This window comes from Microtus pennsylvanicus, chromosome 15 (genome assembly GCF_037038515.1).
Source record: "Microtus pennsylvanicus isolate mMicPen1 chromosome 15, mMicPen1.hap1, whole genome shotgun sequence".
In the NCBI taxonomy this organism is placed as follows: domain Eukaryota; kingdom Metazoa; phylum Chordata; class Mammalia; order Rodentia; family Cricetidae; genus Microtus; species Microtus pennsylvanicus.
The window spans coordinates 56,186,529-56,208,931 of record NC_134593.1 but is presented as its reverse complement, the minus strand read 5'-3'; the positions used below and the strand labels follow the sequence as shown (position 1 = coordinate 56,208,931).

The window sequence follows — 22,403 nt, the reverse complement described above, 5'->3', positions numbered from 1 at the left end:
ACAGGTCAAGAACCGCTGCCATAAAATATTAGTTGCAATAAAATTTTATACCTCTTAAAAAATATAACTAAAGAGAAATACATATGGCATAGGAGACATTTGCCGACCTAGAATGAAAAGCTTAAGTTTTTAAAATGAGGTTATTTTTATAATTGGATGTTTTCATGACTTCAGACTTAAATTCCCAATTTTTATGTACTTTATCAAAATGTCAAATATACATTGGAAGGAATATTGAGGAGAAAAGAGAATAAATATCAAGGAAAGCTAGTGAGTGTATTCTGAGTCCTTGCAGAAGCAATGAGGGTGTCTGAACATTTGCATGCACATGTGCGGATCACTTCCTATCCAGACTAGTTGTTGCTCACCTAGAGAAAGTACAGTGATATTAAAAAACTAGGAGTACTAAAGATTTGGAGAAGAATTAAAGGAAACATTGCCAGCTTGGGATTCTCTTGTAGCATCATGAAGTTGGTAGTTAGCAAATATTTCATGTGTTTTATAGACATTCTTTTGAAATCCTTAATGCCTGGCAGTTCAGGTTTGACATACTTGAGGTTTCCTTCTTTCTGTCTGTGAGTCAGTTTGTGTTTCTGTGTTAGGCTGTTTTAATACTAATAATATTATTTATTAATAATAAATAATCGTTAAATAATTAATAATAAATATTAGAGATAATTAATAAGTATTAAATAGTAATTATTTAATGCAGAATAAATGTGCTGTTATTAGATTATTTTAATCTGTACTATTTCATTCATTCATTATTTATTTTTTAAGGAGAATGAGGTCAAGACAGTTAAAGTAATACTGTAATATTTTATACATGTACAGTCTTGATTTTCTTGTATTTTTCTGCATTAAAATTAGCAGCCATTAGCTCTGCTTTTCTCGTAGAGTGATTTTTTATGGACTTTTGACGCATTGAATAATACATTTTCATGGCAATAATTATTAGTTTATAAAAAGTCTTCTTTGACTTAAGAAATTGTTATTTTAGAACTGCATGTTGCTGCTGGTTAATTTACTTGGGTTTCTAATATGCGTTAATATTTTCTAGTGAAAAAATCTGTCTTTAAAATAGAATTTAAGAATGAATTAATTTAAATTATTGTGTTTGTGCATCTTTGGGGTGCCATATTAAGCTTTGAAGGTATATAGTATGAAAACTATCTTTTGTAATAATCAGGAATTGAGACTTTAAATAAATTGCTATTTTGGTAAACATTCATATCATTAGCTAAAATATTCCTAAGTCTTCAAAAGAAAACTCTTCAGTTTTTCATTTTTAATCTCCTAATTTCAGTTATCAAATGTCTTAATACTTGATAAATAATTTAAATTTACGTTAAATTTTCATAGTCTAAGAATTTTCTTCAACTGTAGGAACTAAAGAAAAATGTGCAAATTTACAATTTATGTATAATTTTAATATACAAAATTTATTTCATTGGCAATCTGTTGCCAAAGCTAGTAGCTTCATCATTTTAAATATCATTGTACATGTTACTGACTTAGCAGACACAAGTTTGCACTATGAAATTAAAAGATTATAAGCTTAAAGAATCACTACATTTAGTCTGTAATGCTGAATCGATATGCATTGTTTTAGCACTTGCTTTTCGTGTTGCTTTTAGTACTAAAGTAATGTATAATAAGCGTGAGATACTTTGAAAATCTTGGTTTTGTGTTATGTCAAGCTGTCTGCATCACTATTTTCTGGGAGGGAGAACAGCCATGGAAGTTCTTGTTTACATTGATCAACCAATATGGATATCATTTTTCTCAGAATAGCATTTTGGAATGCTTTATGAAGTTTTTGTTTTACTTAAAGAGAGAGGACCTATTGACCACGTGTTCTAAAATTAAGGGAATGACAACTTTGGTTTCTCTTTTGTTTTAAATTTGTAGGCACATTACTAGAAACTCGTTTTTATGTATCTGATATAATTTGTACTTATACATGTGTGTTGTGTGTGTATATATATGTTACTGTATTCACCCACACATACTTTAAGGAAATAGAGATAGAAAGCCAATATCTTCTCATTGTCTAAAATGACTTAAGTGATTAGGAATTTTTATTTTTTCCTTCCATGTTAAAAGTCTTCAGTGATGGATACTTCAGTTAACACTTGAGTGCCCTCCTTTTTTGTCCAAATGAAATAAGCTGTGAACAGTCTTTACATAAGCAATATACTTATGGGGTTGCTGCACATTGAATAATATTTAGTTTCAGGTAAAATTAAGTATAGGTTAATAATATGATGTATCTGTGTAAAACATGTGTCATGTAATTGTCATTAGAGTGTTTGTAAAAATACTTTTATTTTTAGGACCATATTGTAATGAATAAATTTTCCTTTAACAGACTGCTTTTAGAATTCAGCATAGTCCTGAGTGCATTCGACTTCCTAAATTCTAAGATGAATCAGTTACTTGTCTTTTTATAAGATTCAGCTGGCATTTCCTTATGCTTTTCTTAAAATATTTGCTAATAATTTTTGGAAAATTTTCCAAAGGTTTGTTTTTCTTTCTTGCTTGCTTTCTTCCTTCCTATCTTTTTCTTTTACTTTTTCTTTTTTTTTTCTTCCACTTAATAGAAGGAAGAAAAAGTACTTTAATGACTTGTTTTTCTTTTGGGTTGATTTTGTTTTTTAATTTTGATATTAAAAGTGATGGCCACACATGCCATTATTTGTAAAAGGTACATTTTCTATGTAGTTTCTACTGTTGACATCTGTATAAAACAACAGCTTATACTCTGTTATGAAACAAATCTGGCTTGTACTTGAACAAGTAATGTTCTCATTTAAGGGAATTCAAGGTTTCCTTCATGACTAACTCTTAAGCCTTCCAGCCAAGTCTGGCTCTTGATGTTAGTAAATGGCATGACACACTATATCTACGGAGAGCTTTTGACAAAACCTTGTGGTTTACTCAGGCGGCTTCAGTTTCACTTCAGGAAAATACTATTTCATGCTGTGTTGGAGTTCAGAAATATGACTGTGTGCGTGTCTTCTGCGGATGATACTCTGATCCCTTTCCCTTTGATATTTTTCTTTCTTAAACTTTGTCACTCAGAATATCTTTAATGCTAGCCAAGGAGTCAGGGATTTGGACGTATTTTCATGGACTTCCAAAGCTTTTTTCCCCCAGGTGAGTTTACTGTAAGGAACAATTGTACATTGTCCAGGTGTTTCCGCATGTACAACAGGTTTTACATTGTGTCTGTGAGGCTTTGCTTAGGACTAGTAACTGAAATTTACCAGCGGGAGGAGTCTGCAAAGTTCTGCAGTTTCCCCTCTCATTTTGCTCAGACATATCTTACCATTCTAAATGAAGTTTTTCATGGCTTCATGGGTGCAGTGGTTTTCTGATGAGCTTCTCCAACAGTTTTCTGCAAGTTACTTTGTTCAGAAAGAACTTATGTAGGCGGTGGTGTTGTGAGCTTATAACACTTCTTTTTACCCCCAGCCTACTCTTTCGAATTGACCTTTTGGATATTTATTTTAGAGGTCGGGAATTTAATGAGAAATCAATATACATATATATGGTTGAAATTCACCAATTTTATATTTTGGTATACAGTCTCACATATCTATCTGTATTGAAAAAATATATACTTTAAGATTGCTGTACAATGGCAAGCACAGTCATGATTTTATGTCCATCAATTATTTTCATACAGTTTACTACAAAAGAACTACTTTTATCTTTTACAAAAATGTCTTGTTTTCCATTCATTTTATATAGCTTCATTAATAGATAAAATATTGTCTTAATAAGTCTCTCCTATATTCCATTTGATGACTAGGTTACAATTATCATTAGCTTTGCCATGACTTGCTCTCCACTGTTACCCTTGAAGTTGCAGTTACTGTGAAATCTTGTAAATGTTGCCAGAAGATCACTAAATAACACTGAAATCTTTTCAGCCCCAATCGTGCTCTTGCTGTTATTTTTAATGTCAACGTGAAACTTTAAAAGACATTTGTGAATAGGGCTACAAGTTACCTCCTTTAATTATGACATAATGTATTTACTAAAATTTACCATTGACAAGTAAGAATTTTTAGATGTTTACTCAAACCTCTTGTAATTCTATTAGGACTGTTTTATCCTATTATACTTTTTATTTTTAATGTACTCTTCATACTTATAAATATATATAGAGAGAGATAGATAGATTTACAGGAACCAAAAAAAAAAAAACTACGGAGAAACCCTGTCGTGAAAAAAATTTAAAAAAAAGTATATATATAGATTTTTTTTACAAAATATATACATAGTAATATGAATGCCTAATTTAAGTTTAATTTACTTACAAATCTAGTATTCTTCCCAAGTCATTAAAGGTCTTATTTCCAATAAATAGTCAATATGTAAAGGCTATTGATATATGCAGTGTAATTATAATAAATGCGAATAAATTATTTCCATAGTATTTATTTGAGTAAATCTTTATGGTCTTTCATTACCACCATGTGATTTACAAAGTTTCTTGTGAGGAGCCTAGATTATAGGTACATACCTGGGATCCCATGACTCAGGAGACTAAATAAGGAGAGTTATTAATTACTGCCCAGTCAGGATTACATAGCAAGACTTAGGCTCAGAACAACAATAAACAAGCTAGTCATTATTTTTATAGCATTACCAAGGTATATAAAAGTTTCTGAATCTATATATATTTTAGCCCCAGTACTTATTTTAAAAGCCTATTGCCTTAGTTGAATACACATGCATCTGCTAATACAAAAATGCTTGTATAGAAAGGTGTTATAAAAGTTTGTCATGTGTAATTCTAGTTTTGTCATTATTTAAATAACTTTATTTTTGGTTTATCCTATTTTTATATGCATCAGATGGTTATTTCTTCTCAATACAAATCATAGAGTACTTACTACTATATATACAACTATATATATATATATATATATATATATATAAAACTATATATAAAGTTTTTTTTTTAAGAAGTGATTATTGTAGGCTGGAGTTGTAGCTCTCTACTTTTCTTTTTCTACACCAGTGTTGATATGTAGTAGTGGTAGTCTAGCAAATCCAGAAAAATATTTTATTTGTATTGGGTTTGCTAAAATGTTATAAGCATTATTTCATGTACTATAGTATCGTATTTCTCAAATTTGGGGGTACAAAGACAGAAATTCATTTAATTTCCTGTTATTGCCAGGTTTTTTTCTCCTCAAATTTATTTTGAATATCAGTGTTCAAAATTGAAAGATTTCTTACTAATAGTATTTGCTAATATTTTAATTATGTATTCTTAGTTGGAAATATTGTGGACTTGTTCAGAGGTTCTCAATAGGATTATGAAAATAGTAATAGATTATATTTTGTTCATTTTTCTTTTCCTATTCAAATTTTCAGGAACCTAAAACTAATACTGATGACTTTTTCAAAGACATAAACTCCTGCTGCCCACAGGAAGCAACAATGCAAGAACAAGATAATCCATTCTTGAGAGGCGGACCAGGCATGTACAAGGTAGTGAAGACAGGACCTTCAGGTCACAACATCAGAAGCTGCCCTAACCTTAGAGGTATCCCAATTGGAATGTTAGTTCTGGGAAACAGAGTCAAAGCAGTGGGAGAGGTATGGATTCTTGTAGCTTCATGACTTTTATGATACTCTTGTTTAATGTAATATAATCAATTATCACTTTCTTCCAGATTGTCATTTCCACCTCAGGTTCTTAAGTGTTCATATTGTTGACTTTTACTTGTATTGGAAATAGTAAAATAACTTTCTGTGCTTTTTAAAAAAAGTTATTCTCGTAATTATCTCATGAAAGCTATTGTATTGTTATATTAACAAATAAGTTGTATTGTGTATGTAAGTGTTCGTATTTGAATATATCTTTTCACTATTATGAATGCGCTGTTATGGCTTGTCAGCAATGAAAAGATTTTCTATGAATTGGAATGGAGATGTGACCTTCCAAAATTTTTCATTTTTTGTTCCCATTCACAGGTCTCACTGAAGTCCTGAGCAAATAAAATTATTCTTTAGACCACTGTGGCATTTGCCTCCGCAGATAAGCTTGAAGATGTAGTGTGTCATGCTATTTCTTAGGGTTAGGGTCATTTTCACATTACACTGTAGGCACCAATAACTTAGGAATAATAAGGAAGTTTTGTCAGGACATTTTAGACTAAAAGATGAGGTTTGGGTTTTAAGCATATTAAAATTATTCAGACATGATCTGAATTAAATCATGTCTGGTTAAAGATAATGTTTTAATTAATGGCTTAAATAAAAAATATTTTACAGAAGTTTTTAATTCTGTCTTACCTCAGGCTGTGGTCTTAATTTCAGAAACTAATTTCACAGTAGAAAAGTATTGGAGTCATTCATTATGTTGTTAAGAATCACTTGAGCTTTTTACTGGTTTTCATTCTGGGTGCCCTGAAAGAATCAAGCCAATCAATCATGCTTTCTGTTATGTACCAGGTAACCAATTCTGAAGGGACATGGGTGCAGCTGGATAAGAACAGCATGGTAGAGTTCTGTGAGAGTGATGAAGGAGAGGCATGGTCCTTAGCTAGAGACAGAGGCGGAAACCAGTACCTACGGCATGAAGATGGCAAGTTGGCTTAAATTTGTGATTTATTTTGATAAAATTTTAATATACGTATGTTTTATGTTTATTGCATTATCTTTTCCTCAAAGAGGTTTTTCAATGTTTATTTTTTAAATAAAAGAAAACCCAAAGGTTTAAACATTTTACAGCTTACAAAATTGACTTGTAAAATATATAAGCACTAAATGGCCACAAAGGAGAAAATTACAAGAACTCTGAGAACATTATTATCTATCTTCTCTAATACTAGGAAAAACTTTGTTTTGTTTGACTAACATACACTTGTATGCCTTATTCTTGAGTACAACTATGGACCTGAATTTTCCTCCTACCATGAGCTGCAAGTTCAGTTTTCAACCAGTTGCAGAATTGTGTGAGGAAACCTCTTAGCCTAGTTTTCTCTCAAGAAAGGAATGTTGAATAAATGCTCAGCATTTCTGGTGCAGAGTCCTATTTGTTGTTGTTAGAGTTAGCTTTAGCTTTCAACACTGATCTCACTAATATTTCCTTTTTGACCCTCTCTGTTTATTCTGATGGTGACAAAATAGCTTTCAATGTCTTACCAAGATGCAGAGTCTCTTGTGACAGATACAAGGCTGCAATCCTTATATTCCCAGTGTGTCGTTACAAAGTTCAATAATTGTGAACTAATTAATAAACACTATAATTAGCATATCAAAGTAAGTAGACTTGTTGAAGGCATAGATAGATAGATAGATAGATAGATAGATAGATAGATAGATAGATAGATAGATAGATAGATAGATAGATAGATAGATAATCTTTATTCCTGGCATAGTGTCCACCTTATTTTTAAAATGCCCTTGTATAAATTGTTTGCAATAAGATTTACTTACCCAGAAATATACTCAGTAATATACCATGCCACGTAAGAGCAAGATCCAGTTTTTAAATTTCTGTCTTTATTTGATTAACAAAAGCAAAATTTGTTATATTGTTTGAACTGCTAGCTGATCTGATTCAGAGCTAGACTTAGCTCTGCCTGTGGGGGGGTCACATTAAATTTAACCATAATAAAAACTCTTTATTGGAATTTTCTCTGACATATGAATAGGGAATAACATATACAAAATTAACTTGGTAGCTGTGACTTTTATTGTAGAACAAGTTCTTCTGGATCAGAATTCTCAAACTCCTCCTCCAAGCCCTTTCTCAGTACAAGCTTTTAATAAAGGGGCAACTTGCAGTGCCCAAGGATTTGATTATGGCCTCGGAAATAATAAAGGTAGGCATCTGAGTGAGTCTTTTCCTTATGTCTTCAGTAAGTTTTCGTTACTTTTTCTCATCTTTTTCTTCCCACATAGCCTCATGAAATTAAAGTATATGCATACAAAGCTAACACTGAAAATGTTTAAAAGGTGTTCTTTTTCACAATAGACTGTTTTATGCCACTTTCAGCTTATGTTTACTTGAGATCTTATATTGTTTCTGTTTCAAAGGCACTCATTCTGAAGTTCTGAATCACTACATCTAGTAAATAATGTGGCCTGTTATTGGAGAGAAATGTAAATGAGCAACAAAGAATTTTCCTAATCTTAGCAATGTTATATGTGGGCTTTATAAATATATGTGGTTTTAAATCTCTAACCTGGATATGTTAATTAAATTACAGTTATATAAAATAATGCATTTGAACATGGTCTGTATAATGAACTAGAAAGCAGCAAAACAGGAAAGGCTAAAGTATTTGAATATAAAATGTGTTTATAACAGGTGTTTTATATGCATTAATGAATTGGTCAACATCATAGAAACTCTAAACAGTTCTGCTGGGATAATATGCTTTTGAAATTTATCCAAAATTGCCTTTCTGGGTAAATTCAGATAGGTTCTTTCTAATGCTCCTAATCTGAATTCCTTGAAAATGTTTAGTATTGTGAGATGGTAGCAAAGCGCTGAGTGATGTATAGCTCGGGGCAGGTTCTTGACACGGAGTTAGTTTGACTTTTAACGTTTATTCAAGCAGATGTAATGTCTTAGTCCAGTAGTCTCAGCATAGACAGGGGGCGGGAGGCCAGCCTAGACTGGAGAGTTGATTTGAAATCCAGGAAGGTTACATAAATAACAAGACCCTCTCCAAAAAAAAAAAAAAAAAAAAAAACAGTATTTTTTTCTTAGGGGTTCATTTCTAGGAACACATACAATGTGAATGTACCTGACTTGGAGTTATTGAAAAATAAAGCCACTTTTGTAATCAGCCTCATCCATGTCGACAGGCTTCCTTTGCTCACTCAGTTTAGTGACTCTTACAGCACAGGTCTCACCTGCTGCATGCTTCCCCTTACTCTGATGTCTGTTACCCTAGGCTCATTCTCCATATCACAGAGAAGGTGTGGGTAGTGTGTGCTTTATGTTCCCTTTCTCTGTTAGCTTCAGTTCTTAAATGCCACTGGCCATATAGAATAAAGCGTGCTAAAGCCATGTTTTGTTGAAATGTATGCTTTCACCCTGAAAGTGTTACTGTCACTCTACTGACTGCTGCTACTCTCAGTCAGTCTTTAAAATGGAATTTAGTAAAGCATCGGAAAATAAAATTAATTTTTAAGAAATACAGGCATTTCTGTAAGCATTTATTAAATGGAAATCAAAAGTACTTTTAAAGTGCTTTTGTAAATATTGTTTAAAAATAGCACACATTTAGGACTTGTTATTTATATTGAGAAAAAGCATTTAGACAGTTAAATTTGATGAACTACGTCTAACTACTGTTTAACTTAACAAATGTTCTCATTTTCTCTTGGCTTCTACACTACCCAAGATTAAGAAATTATTTACAAAAAGTATTTTTATTTAGAACAACAATTTATATAGTGTTTATAAACTATAAAATATTTTCTGAAATATAAAGTGTTTATTTAAAAGAAATCAGTACTTGTGTAACTTAAATACATAATTCCATATAAATTTGTGCCACTTGGCAGCTCAGGTGAGATTTTCCACTTATATTTAGTAATATGTAGCTCGTAATGTACTGTCAGATTCTGCTTTGACCTGTCTGAATAGGAGGTTTCTCCCCTTCAGCATCATGTAAACTACAGCATATATTGTCACAAATTGTTTTTTGTCTAATTGCATTATTTTGTCTTAAGCTATTTTATTAATAGCCTTCAAATTTAATTATAAGGATAATATCAATCAAATTAGGTAACTCATTCATATTTTGTATTATAGGAATTACAAAATTATCTCTCTAAGCAAAATAATTCCTGCTTTTACAAAAATACAATTTTCTTAGCAGTAATCATTTTTAAATGAAAGTATTAACTTATTACTACGATATAGTTGTATTGCTGAGTGGAAAATATACTTTGTCCCTATTAAGAATACATGGTATATATGGAAATGAAGTTATGCAGTACTTATTTCTGCAGGTAGTACAAGTTAGGTAGGGTGGCATTAGTCCTTCCTGAGCACCATGGAATAAATACCTTTTTACCATACCTAGCATCTTCATTTCCTTGCTCCCCAGCAACACAATGTTGAATGAACTTGCATACATCCCTCAGATCCTTTATTCTGTCATAAATAATGGGGAAAGTTATATATGGATTTTAGGTGGATTTGTTTCTGTGGACTACTGTATAAGACTGGTGGAGTATGTCCAGTGAAAACCTCAAAAGCAGCCAGCGTGTAGAATCAGACCCCTTATCTAGGACAGTGATCACCAGCTTTCCATTTTCTGAACTGGCGTAGCCTTCTCCTCTGTTCAGTGTGCCTGACTGTCATAAAGCACCATTTACTTTGCCATTTTGGATGTTAATGAGTAACAAGTTGTAGTTTTGACTGTTTTGCCCACTGCAGGTGATCAACTGAGTGCCATATTGAATTCCATTCAGTCACGGCCCAATCTCCCAGCTCCTTCCATCTTTGATCAAGCTGCAAAACCTCCCTCTTCCCTAGTCCACAGCCCATTTGTGTTCGGACAGCCCCTTTCCTTCCAGCAGCCTCAGCTTCAGAGTAAGTCTGTCAGCCTTACTTGCCTCATCAAGCATTTCTGAAGCTTTTTTCTGAGTTATGATCAGTCTATTCGTGATAAACTCTCCTGACTGGTTTTACTTAATTAGATATTATCCCTCCCATATTTTTGAAATATTTAAACTATCCAGAGCTAAGACATTTGTTTTCAATTATTTTTAAATTACATGGAGTTATTAAATCTGACCATTGTTCTTTATATTCTAACTATAGCAAATTCATACTATAAAACATGATAAGAAAGAATTTTTTATTTCACATTTTATTTTTTAATATGCATGGCTTCGGTAAGCATTAGTTATAGTGATAACGTTCATTGAATTTTTGTTATTTGGTACATATCCAAAAATAATAAAACTATTTCACTGTGGCATTTGGGTAGAAAGGGGAGATGCATGTCTGTTTCTTCTACATGAATTGGGTATTCATAAACTGTATAGCAATTTGGATTTCCAAGTTTTCTTTGTCATTTCCTCACCTCTTTTATATTTTCTTCCTCATCCATTATATTGATTATTTGATTACAGTTTTACTGTCTAGGGTTGCGCTAGCCCTTTACCTATAATAGTAGCCTACATTGGTTTAGAAGATAAATTCAAATAAATCACACTTAAGTGAGTTTTCATTTCTCTTAAAAGTTTTCTGAGCCTTCCCACCATAAATAAACTGCTCTGTGACAATAGGTTCTTTTGTCATTCAGATGCTCTTGTATTCAGATAAACACACTGACTAAAATACTTTATGCAAGCCTCACTTCCTAGCCCTTTTTTTTCTTTTTCTTATTTGCCTGAAATTCAACTTTATTGCTTGTACCTCAATTTACAGACCCATTGTATGGTTTTAAATGCCTGACCTCTTCCCTTACAGTACATTCACATTTAAGACTAAAGTACTATTTTACAACAAGATTTTGGTAACTGTTGTTAGGGTTGCTGAAGAGAATACTGGGGATTCTATGTAGCAAATTATATTGTTTGTTGTAGTATTATCAACGTGAGTTAAAGAATATATAAGAATGTGAACCTTAATGGGTTTATATTATGTGATAGGCATGTTTAATACAGGTAGTTTGTACATGTGGTTGATATCACTCTCTACCGTATTGACGTGTCTATTCCCATGCATTATCTCTTAAGACTCTCAAGGAAACAGACTAGTGTGAGATGCCCTTTTCCATTGATGATAAGCAGTTTTTCAGAAGAATGAAAAAAAAAGTGAAGACTCAATCTTAACTTACTAATTTTATGAAGCAATGGATGTTTTAGAATTAGATATGCTCTAGTTGCAGGATGTTCTAAAAGGGAAAAGGAAGACAAACAATACACTCAGACCAACAATTCTTATTAAACAAATTTAAATTCATTAAAATTTGATTTTAATAGTTTGAGGATTGAGTTTGTCTTGATGATAGAGCACTTGCCTTTTATGTGCCTCCCCATGCAATAGAAAGATCACAATGAATTGATCTTTCTAGCTATATTACGTTCCCAGTGTTTTATGACATTATATTTTTACTCACATTGTGTTTGTGTGTACCACCAGTTCCTGGCCTCTGCCTTACAGTGCATCTGTGGCCTAGGCCTGTCTTCTGACCTATTCTGAATCATTACTTGGCTTTACCCCAGCAGTGCGAGGAGGTTCTTAGATCATTTTCAAATCCTCGATCTCAGCAGAGTATCCCTGAACTCTGTCTTCCAAATTACAGAAAACATAAGTCTCTGTATCATAACATTAAAGAAATATGGGACTGAAATATAGTCTTACCATTTTGAAAACAGGGCTGGAGAGATTGCTCAGTGGTTAAGGGCATTGGCTACTCTTCCAGAAGTCCTGAATTCAATTCCCAGCATCTACATGGTGACTCACAACCATCTATAAAGGGTTTTGATGCCCTCTTCTGTCTGATACCCTCCTCCATAATACATTCATAGATCCAATTAGAACACTCATGTACCTAAAATACATAAATAAATCTTAAAAATTATTTCAAAAACAATTTAAACAGTTTACTCATTACAGGCGAAAAACAAGTTGTCCCAAGAACCCAAATACATTCATACCCAATCAACTTGTTATTGATTTAACAGAGTGTAAGTAAGCAAGACATTTTTCTCAGCAAGTTCTTTCGCTGACAAGCTGTATTTTACGGTTACAAAGAAAGAATCAATCACTTTACTATTTATCTCAAAAGGTAATCTTATAAGAAATCTTAAAGGAATCACAACTCTGGACTTTTATATACATGAAAAACAATTGGTCAGCTACTTTAAATCCTCAGGATGCATACCGATTCATCAACATTTCTGAGGGCAGAAATGGATACAAGGAATTCATCATCACTCTTGATCACAAGCACATCCTAGCAAGAAAGGCTCGTCATCCAGAAATAGCCAGGCTGCCACTGTTTTTGTTCCCTGACTTCAGCGAGTCCCTTGCTCAGCCATTATGCCTTTTAAAATTATTTTTCAAGATTTTCTACCTTAAAGCCATTAGCAAAAACATCTTTACCTAACCTTAAGTCATTATTTAAAGCTATGATGCACACCGAAAGCAGTGAACACATCTTTCAACATTAACATTAAAAGAACTTGAACTAGTTGAACTTCTGGGACTCAGTTGCTTTTCTTAATCATTAACCTAAGTCAGAGTCTACAAGGCTCCTCAAGAGAAACTAACTGTGTGATATTTCTTTGTTCTTATTTTCTGTCCTCTGCGGCCCCTGCTGTATCAGGGCAGTGACAACATCATATCTTGCTTTTACCTATATCAGTTATCCCACTAAGCCAATCTCTATGATAATCCCTTACTATATATATATTAAAGGCTCTTAGTCATCAAAAATCCTATTTAAGCTAACATTATTATTGTATGAAATCATTGCTCCAGTTCAATAGTGCAGCTTAAGAGAAAATCATCTTCATAATAATCCAAAGGTAAAAATGCCCAGTAGAACAGGGTAATTCTATGAGACAGTCACATTGCATGATTCACACCATGTCAGATACTAGAGAAAAATGTCAACATGCAAAGCCACAGCAGAAGCAAGAGACGTTCTAGCGGGGAGGGTCTTGGGGCCTTGCCTGTCCAAGATCCACCCATTAGAGCCTTACTTCCTGGTGGGCCAACCTCCTAGACTGCATTTGCCTCCTGCTGCTCCTCTGGCATAATTTAATAATTTTTGTAGGTGTGTGGTTTTTATGTATGAGTCTGTATGTGCATGTGTTTGTGCGTGCGTGCTTGTGTGTGTGTATTTGTAGGCTAGAGGACAACTTTTAGGTGGCTCTACTTGCTTTTTGAGACAGGGTCTCTCACTGAGCCAGGATCTGACTCACTGATTGGGCTGGGCTCTTCCCAGCATGCTCGAGGCTTTCTCAGAGCTAGGTCTGAGATATGTGCCACAGCTGGGGATCTAAACCCCAGATCATAGAGTTTGGAAAAATAATAAGTGCTTTAGGAATATGATTCCAGTGGGCTAATCTGAAGAAGGACAACTGTGAATAATAATATTACATTCCTAAAATAGTAACTGTGATTTCTGGAATTATGAACTGTATAGTTTAGACCTGACCATTGGCTGCTTGTTATAGGAGCCTGTGATGTTAAAAATATCCAAAGTTCTATTCACAAAGTAGAAATATACAGTCAGTAGGAATTAAATTGAATGAAGAAACTCAGCAACAGTATCTTTATTGACCCACGTTGTTATCACTGTGAAGGCTTTGAAGAATTAGTTGGTTCCTGTCCTACATTTTAAACAACTATGCATACATGAATATAAGCTGCCAGGCCAACACCACAATTTGAGCATTATTGTAAGATCATTTTTAAAACATTTCAAAGTTTTTTAAAATTCATCTTCTAGAATTATGTCTACTAATTTTAATAAGACAGAAAATATTATGTTTCTTAGAATTGAGAGGTAGACATCATTGAAAGCAAAAGCATTATCTCTTGTTATTTGTAGTATCTTATGGAATATTCCTCAAGAACCCTATCACTGTTTTTTTGATGGAGGAAGGTCATTGGTTAAATAAAAAGAAACTGCTTGGCCCTCATTGGTTAGAAGATAGGTGGGAGGAGTAAACAGAACAGAACGCTGGGAGGAAGAGGAAGTGAGCTCAGACTCCACAGCTCACCTCTCTGGAGCAGACGCCTCAGAGAGATGCCATGCTCCGCTCTCCCAGGCAGACAGACGCGATGAAGCTCCGACCCAGGATGGATGTGGGCTAGAATCTTCCCGGTAAGACCGGTGCTCACAGATTATTAGAGATGGGTTGATTGGGATATCAGAATTAGCCAGTAAGGGCTAGAGCTAAAGGTCCAAGCAGTGGTTAAAAGAATACTATGTCCATGTAATTATTTCGGGGCATAAGCTAGCCGAGCAGGCAGCCGGGGTGCTGGGGACGCAGCCCCGCCGCCCTTATTACTACATTTTTTTCTTCCTTTCTTGGCATTGCTAGTAATCTTGTATGTACTGTGATTAGATAACCTACCCTCCTGAACTCATTAAGTTTAATTTCAATCATATTGTCCTTCCTAATCTTTTTTCAGTTCTTAGTATTATCTAACAGTACCCTTTAAATTTCATTGATAATGTAACAGTTTAATGATGGCAAATAATAGAAAATTTGAAAATTGAATGCAAAAATGAATTTCATAATACGTTTATCTTTTTCTAAAGTAAGTGCTCAACCAGATTTTACTTCATATGTATGACACTGTTGAGCTATGACACTTAGAGGATTTTCTGTAAGAATCCGTGAAGAGTCTTTATGTTATCATAGTTCTCTCATGGACTACTTATTTTTGATAGTGAACATTCTGGATGTAAAGTCTGGCATATCACTTTGAGGCAACACCAGGCCTCCCCGCCACCTGTGTCTATGCTGAGCAAGATATCCCTCCTTGGAAAATGGCTCCAAATACCAGTTCAAGCACTCGGGATAAGTTCTTTTCCCACTGTCAGTGGCCCCACAGACTGCCCCAGCCATACAACTATCACCCACATTTAGAAGGCTTAGTTTGGTCCTCTGCAGACTCCCCAACTGTCAGTCCAGTCAGTGAGCTCCCACTAGCTCAGGTGGGGTGTTTCTGTGAGTGTCCCCATCATGGTCTTAACCGCTTTGCTCATATTATCACAACTTTCTCCAACTGGATTCTGGGATCTCAGCCCAGGGCTTAGCTGTGGATTTCTGCATCTGCTTCCTTCAGTTGCTGGATGAATGTTCTATGGTGACAATTAAGGTAGTCATCAATCTGATCACAGGAGAAGGCCAATTCAGGCACCCTTTCCACTATTGCTTAGGGTCTTAGCTGGAGTCATCCTTGTAGATTCCTGGGAATTTTCTTAGTGCCAGGTTTCTCTCTAGCCCCATAATGGCTCCCTCAATCAAGATATCTCTTTCTTTTCTCACCCTCTTGTCCTTTCCCCATCTCTACCATCCCATTCCCTCATGTTCTCCTCCCCCTCATCTTCTGCCCTCCCTTCTCTTGCCCCCTCACCCAGCTTCCAATTTTCTCCTTTCAAACAATAGTTTATGACATCTGTTCTGAGAATATGCAGTTTGTGAGCTTGCCACAAGAGGGCGACAGATATCTTGATTCTTTGAGTTTATAGTCTTCAGCAATGCCCCAGGGGCCATACCTTCATAGTAAAACCCCAAGTTTTTAGAATGCTTTACTTACTAAAATATGAAGGTTTTACTATTTGCTTATCCTAAATACCCAATAATAATTTTAAAGCTTGGTTTTTGTGACAATAAGTAAAATGATCAGGAAACTTGATCCTTGGGATTCAAAGCAAAGAAAGAACTAATGACATGTTAGTGAAAATCATGTTGTTTTAAGAGTAAATTTTATATTAAAGTGAGTATGATTCTCAGGATTAAAAACAAAGTGACACCCACAGAGGCATGGTTTTTGAGGGGACTTTTACATGGAACAGATAGCATTAGCTTCAAGTGAGCACTGGAGAAAACCTTTGATTTTTTTTAAATATTTATTTACTTATTATGCATACAATATTCTGTCTGTCTGTATGTCTGCAGACAAGAAGAGGGCACCAGAACTCATCACAGATGGTTGTGAGCCACCATGTGGTTGCCGGGAATTGAACTCTGGACCTTTGGAAGAGCAGGCAATGCTCTTAACCACTGAGCCATCTCTCCAGCCCCATGCTTTTTTTTATTGACTTTTTGTTACTGTCACTGGTTAAGTATTTGGTGTTAAAAAAGGAAATAATGTTAAGAAATAAATCAGGTAATTGGTTGTTTCACCCATAGAGTTAATTTTTTTAATACTTATAATATATTTTATACTCATCAAGTGTCTTTTTTTTTTCCCAATTAACTGTGGCACACGCCTTTAATCCCAGCACTTGGGTGGCAGAGGCAGGCGGATCTCTGTGATCCTGGTCTACAGAGTGAGTTCCAGGACAGGCTCTAAAACTACAGGGAAACTCTGTCTCGAAAAACCAAAAAGAAAAAAAAAACCAACTTTTTTCCCATTAAACTTGTCCTTCGTGGACAGAAACGGCCTTGCTCTCGTCACAGTCTAATGTCTTCAATCATTAACAGTATTCTTCAGACTTCTTATTTCCTCTGAATGACACGTGGTTGGAGGCAGACTCTAAAAAGAAATCCCACACTAGCTCAGAATTGAGTATAATAAAGAGTTATTTAGGGGTGGCCTCACAGATCACAGTCCTCTGATTGAACCGGAAATAGCAACCAAATCCCTACAGAAGGAAGAGAGGCCTACATCAGCATTTATAGTATAAGAGGCCACGCCCAAGTAGGCGGGCAACTTAAAGGCTACTGGCTGTAGGAATTCCTACCACACCTTCTGATCAAGATACTTATAAATTGTTTACATTTTGAGGTCATTGTCCTCATTTGTTGGACATTTTGGAAGTTGCTTAGTTGCACTTCCTGCTTACTCAAGTTAATATTATTTCCCTTCTCTGGTCTTCAATGGGGCTGAAGACTAGATAGTTGTAGCTACTTTGCTCTCATGACTTTGCCTTGTTATTTATAATACAGTACTTAAACTCCTTAGGATAATTATTGAGGCATTTATCACATGTTTCTTGCTTGATATTGTTTGTGCTGGTTGTAATTCTAATTTTTATACCTGATTTATTTTGTTCTTATTATATATAATTTTGAATTAGGCTTAGAACTTTCTTATTTAAACAAAAGGAGGAGGTTCTGTAGGAATTCCTACAGCCGGTAGCCTTTAAGTTACCGCCCACTTGGGCGTGGCCTCTTAAACTATATAGGCCCATGTAAGTGCCCTCTCTTCCATCTCCGGGATTTGGTTGCTGTTTCTAGTTTGAGCAGAGGACTGTGATCTGTGAGTCTACCCCTAAATAAATAACCCTTTATTATACTCACTTCTGAGTGTTTCTTTTTAGTGTCCGTCTTCACATGGTCATCAGGCAGAGGATGTCACACACTTGAAATGACTTTAAGAAAGTTTTACAGAATAGGGCGGTGGTGGCGCCTGCCTTCAGTCCCAGGATTAGGGAGGCAGAGGCAGGTGGATCTCTGTGAATTCAAGGCCAACCTGGTCTACAAGAGCTAGTTTGGACAGGCACCAAAGCTACAGAGAAAACTTGTCTCCCCCCCCCCCCCCCCAAAAAAGGAAGTTTTACAGGGGTTTTACAAGGAAATTTCTGGTTAATAGGTATTCTTTGGCTTTCTCACCCTGCCCCTTCTTCCTGATAAGACTGTTTCCTCCTGAACTACTGGGAGTTCTCTGGTTTGTGTGAGCTTTGACAGTCCTTGAACTTTGCTCTCCTCCTAGAAGCATATTCATTTGCCTGTTGAATATGTTCTCTTGCTGACTACTCTTTTCTAGTCTTCTTCTTGTACCCTTCCCACAAGTATCCATGGCTTTATACCTGTGGGTCCAGCTCCCTAGGTGGTCTTATCTAGTGCTGGACTGATAGCAGCATTATATGCTAATGACTCCCAAGTTTCTTGATACCTAGCTTTATGTTTTCTTCTGTTTCAGCTTTCACGCAACACAAGTGCCATAAGAGTGAGGACTTTTTTCATCATTGTCTTTTCCATGCCTAGACTAGTCACTGATACATAATACTCAGTATCTTTCACTGAGTTGTTTTGTTTTAATTTGTAAGTCATGCATTTTTAAAATCAGCTATACGAATAAATCAGTCAAAAGTAACACTCATATTGTTATAGGATAGGTTATATGTAGCTTATTTTCTTTATATAGGCATGTGTGTATATGTCTGTTGTTTGTATGTGCATATGTATGTGCAGCAGCCAATTGTAGAGGCCAGAAGTCTTCGTGTGTGTCTTCTTCTGTGGCTTTGTTCCAGACAGGGTCTCTCACTGGATGGTTAGCTCGCTGTTTCGCCTAGGCCAGCTGTTTAGTGATGCCCGGGGTCTTCCAGCCTCCATCTTCTCAGCGCTGGCCTTAAGGTGCTTGTTCCCACATCCAGCTTTTGGCCTGGTACGGGGATGCAAAGTCAGGGTCCCATGCCTGCATATCAGCACACCCACTGGACCATTTCCCTAGACCCTCGATATTTTTATTTTCAAAAATGTTTTTAAAAGTTGTCAAAGTTTATTTCAGAGCTACTGATTAATTTTAATTGCCATGGTTGAAATGTGTTGGGGGGGTGGGCAGGAATTCAGATTTTGTTTAGCTTCTACTTTAAAGTTTATATGATTTAATATTACATACACATTCAGTTTTGCATGAAAAATCAGTAAAATGTCTAACATTTCCCAATGAGTTTTAAATTGCTTTATTTGTGTTGTGAGATTTGCCAACAATATTTAAGATCTTAGATAAAAGATCTATACAACAAATGCTACGTACTAGGGTTGGCCTTCAGAAAAGTAGCAAATGCAGACTTCAGAATGGGGCCATTTTGAGATCTATACTTGGGAAATCATAAAAATGAATCTGTTCAGAAACCCAGAAGGCAACAGTTAAACTACAAATAACATTTCTTTCTCTACCACCATTTTTTCTATGTATAAACCCTTATTTACAGGTAAACAAGCACAGAAACTTAAGAAACTAAAGCATTACTAGTCTAAATAGTAATACTCAAATTTGATCTCGGAGATCTATAAGACTTACTAATAACACATTTGGATATACTATACATACAGTTCATCTAAACACATTAATTTGACCTCTGTTTGAAATCTAAGCTTTATATAAACCTTTTGAAAATCTTAGGATAGTTTTAAGTAAGTATATAATTGCAGACCGTTTGAAATGCTTTGTTTTTGCTTGTGTTCTCTGTAAGCTTTTTTTCCATTGAATCTGTGCTGCTTCTTTGCCAATGTTTTCCACTGTAGAATCTCCATCTCGCAACCTTGCTTCTCGTGAGCGCATTTACAAAACTTTTGGTGTAGCTGGGCCTGCCTCTGCTCTCTCATCTCTGTCTCACAAACTGAAGGGTGGGTATGCATGCATCTGTGAGTGGGCCATTTCTAGGAAGTTTCATCTCAGCTCAGTCATCTTCATCCCATTCCATTTTTTAAATTAAGGTTTATCATTTTATTTAGAATCTTATGTGTTTGAAGTTATTTATGATGTACCTATTCATATTATATTATAAGCTATCCTATTATGCATGTTTATCATATTTGTGGTTACAGATATCATTCTTGTTAGCCTTTAAAGACTAGCCTTTTATAAGTTAAATAGGAATATGAAAAGAATTGCCACAAGCTGGTATGTGCAAATTAGAAAGCACGTGGGTAAATAAAGTATCATATATGCAAAGCTTGATCTTAAACTTGTGTTACTGTATGTGGCCTGAATACATTATACCATTCTAGTTTTTTATAGAAATATTTTGAAAATTAAGTTAAAACCTTTTTTAAAATTTGATTATTAAAGAGTAACATATATGCACATGTGTGTATATGCACTAACCCCTTTATACCATGAATTTTTCTTACAGTATTCTTATAGTGACTTACTTTTAATAGTTTAAATTTAGAAATGTTAAATGACTAATAGATACATTTTCTAAATATTTGAAAATGTCCATTTGGTTTTTTAGAGTACTACAAATGTTTACTCAAATATGTTTACCATAAAGTGATCTTTAATTAAAAGTAAGGCCACTTACTGCCAAGTGTGGCACCCTGTGTTCCATCCCTGGATCCCTCATAATGGAAGGACAGAACCAAGTCCCACAAACTGTCTTTTGACATCCAAACACACACAGACACACACACACAAACAGATGAATAAGTGTGAAACAAAAATTTTAAGAAAAAAGTAAACATATAAATAGTAAATATAAAGGACAGTTAATAGGATTATAAAACAGATCCATAGATGCGATATTATTTATCTTATTAGGTTATATAACCAAATATATGCAACATGTTGTGACATATCATATTGCAATAGTATTCTTTGTGTTTTATTCGTTTATGGTATCATATGCCCTGACAAATTTGTCTAAGAAAAATCATGTTAATGATTTAGTGAATAAATCCTTTCTATTTAACATGTTCAGTAATATTTAATTTATTTGACTCCACATTTTATAGCCCATTCTTCTTAATGATTCCTTAGAGGTTAGAAAATTTTGCTTACTGCTTAAATTTACATATTGTAAATATAATTATTAAGCCAAATTTTGTTCTGCATTTGAAAGTATGTGTTCAATAATTTTAATAAAATATTTATTTTTATTGTTATTTGGGGACATCCACATGATAATTTTTAGTAACGCTTAATACATGCTACAAAATTATTTGAAAGTTCCATGAGAACTGTAAACAAAAATTAGGTTACACATTTACTGCTCTTAACATTCTTCTGAAAATAATATTTTTAAATGTTTTGAAGACATATGTCCTTCAAAAGGATTTAGTTATGATTTGGTAAATACATCTTAGAAAGAAATTCCCTGCCATTACTTATACACTTGAATTCCATCAGTTTCTTAGCTGTTGTTACTTACAAATCTTAAGAAAATGTAACCTCTACTAGAGACACAAAAGTAGAACATATAGATGTTTTTGGTTTCTAACCCTCTCACTACAGCATATGCACATCCAGGACAAGTGATGTTCCCAACACTTGACAGATTGTATTGTTATAACCCACTACAGTGTGTGTGTGCATTGTAGGGCAGTCCCAGCACTGTGCATGCGTGTGCTCCTGGATAGATGTACACCATACCATGTAAGTCAGCCCTTAGGACACACCCAGAGCTTCTGTGATTAAGGTTGCCAGAGCCCTTCTAATTAAATAGAAATCCTAAAATAAGTTGGTATTTTCTCTGAATTAGAAAATTCAAATAAATGTAATTTTTGAAATAAGGTTTTGAAATATAAGATATAGTACTTTTTAAAAAAAGATTTGTTTATTTATTTATTATGTATACAGTGTTCTGTCTGCATGTGTGCCTATGGACCCAGAAGAGGGCACCAGATCTCATTATAGAGGGTTGTGAGCCACCATGTAGTTGCTGGGAATTGAACTCAGGATCTCTGGAAGAATAGTCAGTGCTCTTAACCTCTAAGCCAACTCTCCAGTCCAGTATAGTACTTATTTATCTTGATTCCTTAAATTAAATGCAATGTGGGTGATCTTAAAACTTCCAACTCTTATTTGAAAAATAACAACAACAACAAAGTCCCAATAACCCAAACATAGCAAACTTGAAATTGGATAGGAATAGACTGATGTTAATTCTACCAAACACAATGTATTTGTTTGTAAAACTCGCTTTGCACTATTGTTACGTCAGGAAGGAACAGCAGCCCTTGGAGCACCTTGGAAGACT

The 22,403-nt window shown here is 34.6% G+C and overlaps 1 protein-coding gene across 17 annotated transcripts in view; it reads left to right on the top strand.

Moving 5' to 3' along the window:
- The window catches only part of Mycbp2 (MYC binding protein 2), a 229,015-nt gene that overhangs the window by 153,175 nt on the left and 53,437 nt on the right, over positions 1–22,403 (top strand). For 6 of the 17 annotated variants that reach the window (XR_012907999.1, XM_075950189.1, XM_075950183.1 and 3 more), the window contains 5 exons: positions 3,085–3,159; positions 5,395–5,619; positions 6,478–6,610; positions 7,731–7,853; positions 10,406–10,585. Coding sequence is in view for 16 of the 17 variants with exons in the window: in XM_075950189.1 (XP_075806304.1) it covers positions 3,085–3,159; positions 5,395–5,619; positions 6,478–6,610; positions 7,731–7,853; positions 10,406–10,585 (736 nt within the window). In the remaining variant the exon portion in view is untranslated. The remainder of the gene's footprint in view (positions 1–3,084; positions 3,160–5,394; positions 5,620–6,477; positions 6,611–7,730; positions 7,854–10,405; positions 10,586–22,403) is intronic. The other 11 variants (XM_075950186.1, XM_075950185.1, XM_075950184.1 and 8 more) reach the window with 9 other exon arrangements.